General features: G+C 64.8%; 1 protein-coding gene across 1 annotated transcript; it reads right to left on the bottom strand.

Moving 5' to 3' along the window:
• Positions 1-1,799: 1,799 nt before the first annotated feature.
• Positions 1,800-9,028, bottom strand: TH (tyrosine hydroxylase). The gene is made up of 13 exons (XM_019713696.3): positions 8,892-9,028; positions 7,255-7,467; positions 6,214-6,388; positions 5,796-5,884; positions 5,488-5,555; positions 5,176-5,226; positions 4,696-4,841; positions 4,466-4,601; positions 4,198-4,267; positions 3,685-3,741; positions 3,373-3,468; positions 3,002-3,135; positions 1,800-2,239 (listed from the first exon to the last, which is right to left on the bottom strand). Exons 1-13 carry the CDS (start codon positions 8,979-8,981, stop codon positions 2,080-2,082), a joined length of 1,485 nt encoding a protein of 494 aa, XP_019569255.2. The 5' UTR covers positions 8,982-9,028; the 3' UTR covers positions 1,800-2,079.
• Between the last annotated feature and the right edge of the window lie 1,401 nt (positions 9,029-10,429).

Raw genomic sequence — 10,429 nt, 5'->3', positions numbered from 1 at the left:
CAGATGGCCTGGGGCTGAGGTTGCAACTTCTGCATCATTTCCCTGGTACCGGGGACATCGCCTTGTCGTCAGCGCCTCTCGGACCACCAGGGTCATTAGAGTCTTAACGAGGTCTGATGACTCAGCTGTCCCACTCGCAGCTGGGGGCAAACGTCTCCCACACCCGGGAGCAAAGCCGTGCTTTCCACATTAGTCCTGGGAGCTGGGGGGCGGGGGTCCCACAAGGGGCACTCTTCCCGTCCCAGCCTCGGACCCTGGGCCGCCGTCCGTCATCTGTCCTCAAGGCCTCACGGATGGTCTGGGCCATGGGAGAGGGAGGGTGAGGGACATCTCTTCTTTGCTCACAGCCCCACTCCCACCCCATCCCACTCCAGCATAGCAGCCTCCTGGGGTGCTGCAGGGAGGGCCCAACTTGGGGCCCAGCAGCTATAAGGCCCCCCAGGCTGGTCTCTGACTCCCAGTTTCAGTGTGGGGGCAGAAGCGCCTTTCTGTGGTCTGGTCGCAAGACTCCGTGTACATGGCCCCACCACGTCCCAACCAGCCCCCAACCCTCTTCCTGGAGCCCCCGCCCATCTCCCAGTGCTGACCCCTTTCAGACCTGGACCCAAGACCCCATTGACTCCTCAGCTGCCATATGGGCTAAGCCCCTGTGGTGCGCCCCCCACCCCCCTGGACAGTCATGGAGGGGGTGGAGAGACCCCCCTCCTGCCCTGGCCACCCCTAACCCTCTGGCACCAGGGGCCTCAGGCTGAGCCTTCTTTCCAGGACGTCATGGTGCCCATGGCCTCTGCAACCAGAGAAGACCTGGGGGCCCCTTTGAGAGGGATGTGCAGGGCAGGGGCTGGACGGGGGCGGGCCCAGGTGGAGAGGCAGGGCCCGGGGCCAGAGGGGGCCAGAGGGAGACAAGGCCGGCCATCAGCCTTTCCCCAGTGTCTCTGTGGGGTTCCCAGCCTTCAAAAACACCCCTAGCTGGGGCCTCGCTGGCGGAAGGGACTCGAGCAGGAGGGCCGAACACAGTGAAGGTGCTTGAGGCACCACTGATAGAAGGACACCTCCCAGGGAGGGCTGAGGTAGGAGGCTTTACCCAGGAGGTCTTGACGGATGAGTAGGAGTTTACCAGGACTGACATCCTAAGTTTAGAGCCAGGGCCCTGGTGGGTGAGTGGCGGGTATGGTTGGAGGGCGTGAGCAGGGTCTGGAAGATGGGCTGGCATCCCACCCCACCCTTCAGGAAGTAAGGAGCCAGGCTGCTCCTCCATAGGCCAGGGCAGGGTGGGGAACGGGGGGCAGCCCTAGACGATGATGCAGGGTCTCTGATGGAGGGCCATGCCCAGACTCCTCGAGTGACCTCAGGGACATCTTACAAAGCCCAGAATCCAGCCCCCCACCCACCTTGCTGGGGAGACTGAGGCCCAGAGGGATCACCTGGGAACCAGCTCAGCTGAGCTCTCCATCAGCACTTGTTTTAGGTGACGTTCCCAGGTCCTGCTCTGGGTGGGGCGGGAAGTGGGGACTAGAGGCAGCTGTGCCTCCGCCTGCTCTCATGGGCTGGCCCCCTGGAGCCCTGTCCTCCTAGTGGAGCTCGGACACCACACCCCCAATCGGTACAGTGGTGAGCCCTGCCCCACCCCCTGACTCCCAACCCCGGTGGGGCTCCCATCTGGCCCGGCCTGGCCAGTGAGGCCTCACAGGAGGAGGCCAAGGAGAGACCTCTGAGCAAGGCGGAGGGGGGTTGGGGGGGCGGCGAGGGCCCAGGCCTGCAGGGGGCACAGATGCGGATGCCAGGCAGGTGCTCAGGGCTTTTTTCTTTTATTAAGACTGTGAGGAGGCAGCACACAGCATGGCAGGCAGCGTGGCGGCCAGCACGGGGGTGGGGGGGGTTGTGGGGGGGGGTTGTGGTCAAGGCAGATCTCAGAAGCGGCAGTGGGGTCGCCAGGAGCCCTCGGTAGGGCGGGTCTCTGGGGGACTCTTGGGGTGCTGTGACCCAGCCCCCATGTGAGCAGGGGTCAGGGGAGGCTGGTGAAGGGCCGGGAGACTCTGGGCCGGCCCACGGGGGCCCGTGGAGTTGTGCCCGCCGCTCCTAGCCGATGGCGCTCAGAGCGTGGGTGAGGGTATGCAGCTCGTCCTGGACGCCCTCCAGGGAGCGACGGAGGGCGTGGGGACTGTCCAGCACGTCGATGCTTAGTGTGTACGGGTCGAACTTCACAGAGAAGGGGCGCTGGATGCGGGAGGCATAGCTCCTAGGGAGGGGCCAGCATGGACCCTCAGTCACCCTGTGGGGACTCGGGCTTTGGGGGGACAGGGAGGAGGTGGGGCAGCTTGGGGCAGGGTCGCGGGCTCCAGGACACCCCATCCCTTCCTCATTCTCCCCAAGGCCCAGTCAGCCAGGCCTCCTCCTCCAGGAAGCCTTCCCACACCGTGGGTCCTGGAGAGTCCCAGCTACAGCTCTGTCCTCAAATTTGTGTGTGGGATCCAGCCCTCCCCTCCTTTCCATTCCAGGCACACCACCACCCTTAAACCTGAGTTTCTCCTGTGAAGACAGGAGATTGGCTGGAAAATCAGGCCCTTTCCCAGGTAATAGGTGGGGTGTGTCAGGCTCTGCCCTCCTTCCCTGGATGGCCACGGCCATGGCACCCCCAGCACCCAGGCTTGGGAACTCCCTGCTCCCTGCAGACCCTCCAGGCTCCCATCCCCTGTCCCCCTCCTCCATCCCACCCCATGGGCCCCAATGCTCAGAGGGTAGGATCTGGGAAAAACCCCACACATTCTTCTTACGAAGGTCAGACTCTGCCTCCTGAAAGCCTGGCCTTGACCTTGCCTTGACCCGGCCACCAGCCCCTCAGGTCTCCGCCTCCCCAGACTTTTGGGGGGTGCTGTTGTTGGAGAGGTGTTGTGACCCAGGTTTTCTCCTCTGTGAAACGGGTTCACATGCCCAGCCTGCCCACTGGCTCACCCAGCTTAGGGGCATCGTGAGGACAGTCTTGGCCCTGGCAGCAGCCCACCTGAGCTTGTCTTTGGCGTCGCTGAAACTCTCAGACACGAAGTACACAGACTGGTACGTCTGGTCCTGGTAGGGCTGCAGGGCCGCAGCGTCGGGGTCGAAGGCTCGGATCTCGGGCTCCTCAGAAAGGGAGTGCTGGCGGGAGGCCACAGGGCCCATCGGACTGGAGCGGGTGGCCCCCTCCACCGTGGCTCTGGGTGTGGACTCACAACCTCCTCCGGAGGCCCGGGCACCATGTGGATGGGATGGGACCCAGACAAGCTTTCCCCGCCCTCCTGGGCGGCCCCTTGCTCCAGCCTCCTGGGAGGCCTGCATCCAGGAGGCACAGCGAGGCCACCCTCCCTACTGGGGCTGCTGCAGAGAGGGTCTCACCAGGAGCTCCCCGTAGGAGGACAGCAGCCCAGCGCCATAGGCCTTCAGCGCTCCGTCCTGCTTGCACAGCCCAAACTCCACCGTGAACCAGTACAGCTGGGGGGACAGCCGCAGGGTTGGCGACAGACAGCTGCCCCCACCACCAGAGGCCCCAGGACACCACCCACCCAGGCAGAGAGGGCCAGGCTCCAAGGGCAGTCACAGTGGGAGGCTGGCACCCCTGGACAGCAGCAGAGCCCTCAGCCCAGCAGGTCCCTAGCCTGAACCCGGGGTCCTGAGCTTGCTCCCAGGCCCCACAGTGTGGGAACCCACCGTGGACAGCTTCTCAATTTCCTCGTCCGAGGCTCCTAAGGATGCCAGGCCGATGTCCTGTGGAGGGAGGAGAAGGCTGACTGGGGTGGGGTTGTCAGCTGCCATTGCCTGGGCTCTGGAGGTGTCAGCAGCCTCTCAGGGATCAACCCTCTGCTGTTCCTAGGGGGCCAGCAGGTGGCAGCACAGGCCGCAGGAATCCACCCAGCTTGTCCCCTCCACACGGTGACTTGGGCTGACTCTTGGAAAAGGACCCCATCATTTTTATAAGGCGGTCTTCCCAAACGGGACAGAGCCCACCCGTCCCTCTATTCCAGATAGTGTCATCTACTGACATCTCATGGGCCCAAGCGGACACCGTTCGCCTTGAAGGGGCTCAGGCACGGTGCTGGGAACCCATCCACTCAGGGGCAGGCAGCATCCCTCGCTGGCATGTCAAGCCCCACCAGCCCCAGGCCTGGGGCCACAGCCCCTCCGTTGACCCCCGGCTCCTGGCCGATGGCCTGGAGGACACACCTGGGAGAACTGGGCGAAGGTGCGGTCGGCCAGCATGGGCACGTGTCCCAGCAGCTCATGGCAGCAGTCCCTGTGTTGGGGGCAGGACAGCGGGCTGGGTCTGGGGCTGGGGGTGGGGCTGGGGCTGGGGCTGGGTGTCATCAGTAGGCTGCCCGCACCCTCCCTCTGTCCTCCCCTGGGGGACGGGCCCTCTGCTTGTAGGTGGGCTTCCTCCGCCGCCTCCGTGCGGTGGGCTGGGCATGCGGCCCACAACGGCCAGCACACTCACGGCTCTGGGGAGTGCATGGGCGAGGAGGCATGGCGGATGTACTGGGTACACTGGAACACGCGGAAGGCCAGGCTGGCCAGGAAGTCCCGGGCGGACAGCAGGCCAGCCACGGGCCGCAGCTGGAAGCCCGTGCGCTCTGCAAGGGCCATGGGGGGTGGTCAGCGTGCCAGACAGGTGGGGGGTGGCCACAGGGCTGTTCATCCCCGGGCCCTCCCGTCCGGGGGCCGCACCCTTCAGGAAGCGGGAGACGTCCTCCAGCTGGGGGATGTTGTCTGCCCGGTAACCACTGGAACGCTCCAGCAGCTCGAAAGCCTCCAGGTGCTCCCGGCAGGCGTGGGTGGCATACAGGCCCCTGAGAGTGGTGTACACCTCCTTCCTGCGGGCAGGGGGCACGCACTCAGGCCTCCTGGAGTAGCCCCTTCTTGTGGTCACCCTGCTCTGCCCCTCCTGGCCTGTCGCCCTTGGCCACTGGGAGGGGCCTTTGCCTGTGATTTGGGGGATTCCAGGGGACCGGGTGGGGGTGGGCAGCCCTCAGCTCCCTGGGACAAGCCACCCACTGCCGCCTTGCCTTCCAGGCCTACGTCTGGAGTCTCTGAAAGTACCTCCCCCACTGTTCTTAGTCTGCTAGAGGCTACAGCCCTCACGCACGTCCCCAGGGCCCTCCGTATCCCAGCCTCTGCCCCTCCCCCGCTGCTGTCACGGGGTCTCACCAGGTGGCAATTTCCTCGGCTGTGTACTCCACACGGGGAATAGGGTCTCCGCTGTGGAGGCATCAGCAGTCAGTCAGGGGATGGTGTGGAGGGCTGGACAGAATGCCTGGCCAGCTGTGTGGCCTCTGCAAGTTGCCTAACTGTTCTGTGCCACGATTTCCTTGGCTGTGACCCCAAGTCACATGATGACCACAGTTACAGTGAAGGTGGTGGTATTGGTGACAAAGACATCCCTCCCTGTGCCCTCCCAGGTGTGGTGTGAGGCTGCAGGACGGGATCTGACCCTGGCTGAAGCCCCAGCGCGATCCTTACTGTTTGTACTGGAAGGCTATTTCGGCAATCAGCTTCCTGCGCTGGCGGTACACCTGGTCCGAGAAGCCCTGATGGCAGAGGACGCACTGTCAGGGGGCTGGCCTGCCGCTCTCTCAGCCCCTCCCCTTCCCAGCATCCCAGATGTGGCTTGTGACGTGGCCAGCCAGGCCTCAGTGGTTCTGCCAGGAGCCGGACGGACACCCCGCCCAGGGTCAGCCTGGGGGTCCACGTCCACCGCCCCAGCCGCAGGCACAGGAAGCGGGGGGGTGGGGGTGGGGACCAGGAGGCCAGCGGGGGCACCAGCTCACCGGGTGATCCAAGTCCAGGTCAGGGTCAAACTTGGTGACCAGGTGATGACACTTGTCCAGCTCGGAAACTTTCCTTGGGAACCAGAGGACTTCACAGAGGACGGGAGAAAGGGGGAGCTGGGTGAGCACTGGCCTGTGGGGGGGCGTGGCCCCCCCTGGGAGTGGCCTCCCCAGACAGCCTGGGGGTTGGCGGGAGGTGGCTGGGGACTGTGACAGCCGGAGGGGGGGGGGGTTCCCGGAGGTGCCCCACGCCCGGACACATGTGGAGAAGAACAGGGGGCCGGAGCCAGCAGGGAGGGGATGCCCCCAGCCGGACTTCCTGGTCCCTTCAGGGTTCCCCTGTGGGAGCCTCTGCACCCCCATGTCTCAAGGTCATGGCGTTGCTCTCAAGGACAGAGGAACAGCGGAACAGCCTCACCCTTGTTTTCCCCAGCGCCACGCACGTCCTCTGCCACCCGGCGCACGGAGCTGAGCAGTGAGGGCAGGTCGGCACTGGGCACCTCGCAGCGCACAAAGTACTCCAGGTGGGGGCCCCCAGCCCGCGGCCTCTGGGTGGGCCGAGTCTCCAGGTGGTGGATTTGGGCTTCAAAGGTCTTAGGGAGCCGAACAGGTGAGGGGGGAGATGAGGGAGGGGTGAAGCACGTGCCCTGGGTCTGCTGTCCTTAGACGTTTGCAGCCAGACCCAGGTCAGACTCCCTCTTGGGCAGGGTTTGCAGCTGGGAAATTGGGTTTCATTGAGTTTGTCTAATTGCAGTTGTCACGGCAGTCCCCTTGACTCAGTGTTCTGGGTGGTACCGTCTGTGGGTCGCGTGGCCACACAGTCTGACTTCCCGGCTGCTAGTCAGAAGGTCCCACCATCTCTGGTGGCCTCATCCAGGCCCACAGGCCACACCCAGAGCTGGGGGTGGGCCCTGGATCCCACTGGGGTGAGGTCAGGAGGCTCAGACAACCGCAGAGTGACACTGAGCACCCAGGGGGCTGGCAGGAAGGGTCTGCTCCACTGCCAGCTCCTGTCACCCAGCAACGAGGGTGTGTTGGTCTCCACAGCTCTGGAGCCACACAGCCATCGCAGGAGCTTGAGAGGAATCTGGCTGTAATGTCATTTGGGCACCTGTGCTGGGGGCCAGTCTCCTGCCTGTTGGCCCGGTGTGGCCAGAGCAGCCCCTGCAGTCAGCCTGCCACGTTAGCCAGCGGAGCCCAAGGGGACAGGTGGGCATGAGGGACCCTGCCCTCAGCTGCCCTGCTGGGAGCCACGCTCAGTCACCCCACATGCAAGATGGTGGGCATGGGGAGTGGCTAGGGGCCTCAGGGAGCCCCTAAGAACCTGAGGGGTGTGCTGAGGGGCTGTGGGGGCGCCAGGGCTCCTGGGACGCCTCCCTCGTGGCTCTCGGTGCTTCTGCGTGACTCCCACCCACACCGGCCCCCACGGGTCCCCACTGGCCCCCACTGCTGCCCTCACCTCAAACACCTTCAGGGCACGGGACAGGGAAGAGGTCTTGGCGCCCCGCAGCGTGAAGAGCAGGGTCAGCAGGGCTTTTCCATCCCTCTCCTCGCACGCCCCGGCCCCCAGGGGCTCCCCAGGCTCCAAGGAGGCGGCCGCGGCCTCTGCCTTCTCCCGCTCCTTGCGTGCGTCCTCGATGAGACTCTGCCTCCGCCCGATGAAGCGTGGGGACTGTGGACACAGGGCACCCCCAGTCACCCCGGCTCTGGGGCTCTGACCGGCCAGCCCAGCTGCATCATAGAGCGCCTGCTGGATCCTCTGGAGGGGCCTACATGCCGAGCCTGGCTGGGCCTGCTGGGGCACAAGCTAAGCCCAGGTCTCCTGGCACCGTGGGGGGTGCACCATGGCACCAAATGCTGCTGCCTGTCGCCAGGCCTGGCCCTAAGTGGATTAGGTGACAGGAAAGAGTGACTCAGAGCTGTCCCCTGGCCCCAGATGGACGGCGGCCACAGCCCAGGGAGGGCCAGTGAGCACGGTGCCTGGCTGCCTGGCAAGGAGCTGCTTCCCCTTGTCCCCATGCCCCCTCCAGCCTCTCCGTATGAGTGACCTGTCTTCATGGTCCCTACTGGCCCCTCTCCACAGTGCAGGGACGTGTGGCCACACTTCCTGTCCATCTGGACACAGGTGCCCTTGTCTGCAGCCTGTCCTGGAGACTGTGAGTCTCTGGGGTCAGCATGTCTGACCCCCCTCACCCCGCCACGCACAGAGACCCCCAGGCCTGGACAGAGGAGGAGCTCACGTCTGGGGCATACCCCTCGGAGCTGAACTTCCAAGAAGGTTCTGGTGGCCTCGGGTCTTGGAACATGGTGGGGGGCAGGTGCCAGGGAAGGTCTTCTCGGAGCCCCTACTCGACCTTGGGGTATGGACAGAGCCAGGGCCGCAGCCCCAGGCTGGGAGGACCCCTGGACCTCCACAGGGGGCTCTACCTCATAAGCCCCCGAGGAGGTACCTGCAGGTTAAATTCCTGGAATACTCAAACCACATTCTCATTAAAGGCCTAAAAACAAACGCCCATGTTAAGTGTGGGGGGTGGGGGCGGATGATTCCGGGGCATCCCGAGGATGAACTGAAATCCCCTTTTCCGGGCTGAGAAGCTCCCCATTATTCAGTTTCCTGGAGGGGCCGCCCCAGTCGGTCTGCCCAGCACACATCCCCTTCAATGCAGGGCTCCCAAGTGGCAACACCGTGGGGACAGTCCCGGGTGGTCGGGAGGCACAGGGGTGCTGGGCAGGGGCACTGGGACAGGCGATCACACATGGGACACCTGTGCAGGGCAGGTAGGTGGGCCAGGATGTGTGGGACTCGCCCCAGCGCCCGCATCACCCTTTGGCTCAGGCTGGCCTGTCCCAGCAGAACCAGGGCGGGCACCACTCTTTGATCAGCTACCCCCACCATGAGCTGCTAGCAGGGCCTGGGACAGTCACACACACACCGGGTCCAGATAACACCCAGGCCCAGGGTTTGCCCACCCAGCCTGGGCAGAGGTGCTTGCTGCCAGGACTCCATGCCAACCTGGATCTGAGGTGTCTGTGGTCTGGGGACAGCCCTGGGCTTCCAGCCCATTCCGGCTAGCGGGCACCAGCCTGCCCTCTTACCATGATGGCCTCAGCCTGCTTGGCGTCCAGCTCCGAGACTGCCCTGCGGAAGCCCTTGGCCTGCGGCGTGGCGGCGTTGGGAGTGGGCATGACGCCGGCGAGGTCTGAGGTCCGGAGCTCGTCTCCACAGCCCTCTGCCAGGCAGCCTCTTATAGGCTGAGCTGACGTCAGAGCCCCTCCGGGTCCCTCACCTCCCACCTCCTTTGCATCCCTCTCCTGCCTGCTGCCGCCTGAGGGAGGCGGGGAGGGAGACGTGGGAGAAAGGGCTCTGTCCCATTAAATCTAATTGCCTCCACTGTCGCAGGCACCCAGGCAGGGGCGGCCGGCCCTCGGTCTGAATCATCTCAGCTCCGGCGGGCGTGCTCTGTGGGGTTGGGGACAGCTGGAGACCCCTCAGCCCCGCGCCCCGAGCGGGTGATGCAAGGATTGGCACTCTGGGGGGGCATAGGCTACACCCTGCACCTTGGAGCAGGTGTCAGAATCCAAGGAGACACCCAGGCTCCAACCTCGGATGTGGGGAGGCCATCTGCTTTTCTAGAAGACTTCACCAACAGGGTCCCTCGGTGTGTTTCCATTAGATGCCGTCAGCAGAAGTGTTACCCACCTCCACCCCAGACCCCTGTGCCCGGATGCCCAGGCACGTCCAGCAGGACCCAGAATGTTCCAGAAGGGCCCATCCCTCCAGTGTGGAGGGGGCCAGGATCTGGGGACAGGGATGTGTCTAACAATTGTCCATCTGAGTGCTGCATGGCCCTACTGCCCTGGGCTGCAGCCCAAGCCCCTTGCCACCCACCACTAGCCCCCAGCGTCCCCTGAAGGCCCTCTGACCATTTCTTCGGGGGCACGCCCATCCCTGAGTGCCGAGGGCCCTGGGTCCCCGATCCCCTTCTCCTCACTGGAGCTCCCACTAGGCCCTCAGCCCCGGGCTTCCGCTGGCCCCTGGCACAATGGGGCTTCCAGGGCACTTGAGGACAGCCCACCCAGAGTTCCTCCTGAGTTCCATGCAGAGTTCACGCTGGTATCACCTCCCCCGCCTCGGGAGACCAGGGGACGGGATGGCTTTGGGCAAAGGCCTGAGTACATTCTGGCTGTGGCACCACCCACAGTTCCAAGCCCTTCAGGGAAAGGTCTCCTCTCACGAACAAAGGCCCTCGCAGAGGGGACCCTGGGCGTCATGGGTTCAGCAGGGATGCTAGGCCAGAGCCCTCCAAGGAAGTGGCTGTGTGGGGAGAGGGCAGGGCCTGGAGAAGGCATGCCCGATGTGCAGCCCCTGGAGATGGGCTTCTATGTCCAGCAGCCCAGGGGGACATGCTGAACACAGCAGGAACCAGAGCCCTGGACCCTGCCCCTTGGCCCTGCAGGTCCAGCCTGGCTGGTCACCGTGTCACCTCAGTCTACCTCCCTGGCCCCCCCCAAGCCGCAGGCACTGCCCGGTCTTCATCACAGCTGCCCACCACACTCTCCTCTTGGACCTTCCCCAAAAGTGGTCTGACCACGGCATCCCCTTGCCCCACAGCCTTCCATGCCTCCCCCTGGCC

This window comes from Rhinolophus sinicus, chromosome 14 (assembly GCF_057876585.1).
Source record: "Rhinolophus sinicus isolate RSI-liver-muscle chromosome 14, RSI-T2T, whole genome shotgun sequence".
NCBI classification, from domain to species: Eukaryota; Metazoa; Chordata; class Mammalia; order Chiroptera; family Rhinolophidae; genus Rhinolophus; species Rhinolophus sinicus.
Note: the sequence above shows the minus strand (reverse complement) of the source record. Positions and strands in the feature narration are given on the sequence as shown.

Bases quoted from the DNA above. Each gene is read 5' to 3' on its own strand.
- TH (XM_019713696.3), bottom strand. From the start codon at position 8,981: ATGCCCACTCCCAACGCCGCCACGCCGCAGGCCAAGGGCTTCCGCAGG. The intron at 7,468-8,891 runs GTAAGAGGGCAG...CTGTGTCCACAG, and splicing joins AGCAGGCTGAGGCCATCATG to TCCCCACGCTTCATCGGGCG. The intron at 4,602-4,695 runs GTGCGGCCCCCG...TGGCCCTTGCAG, and splicing joins CGTCTCCCGCTTCCTGAAGG to AGCGCACGGGCTTCCAGCTG.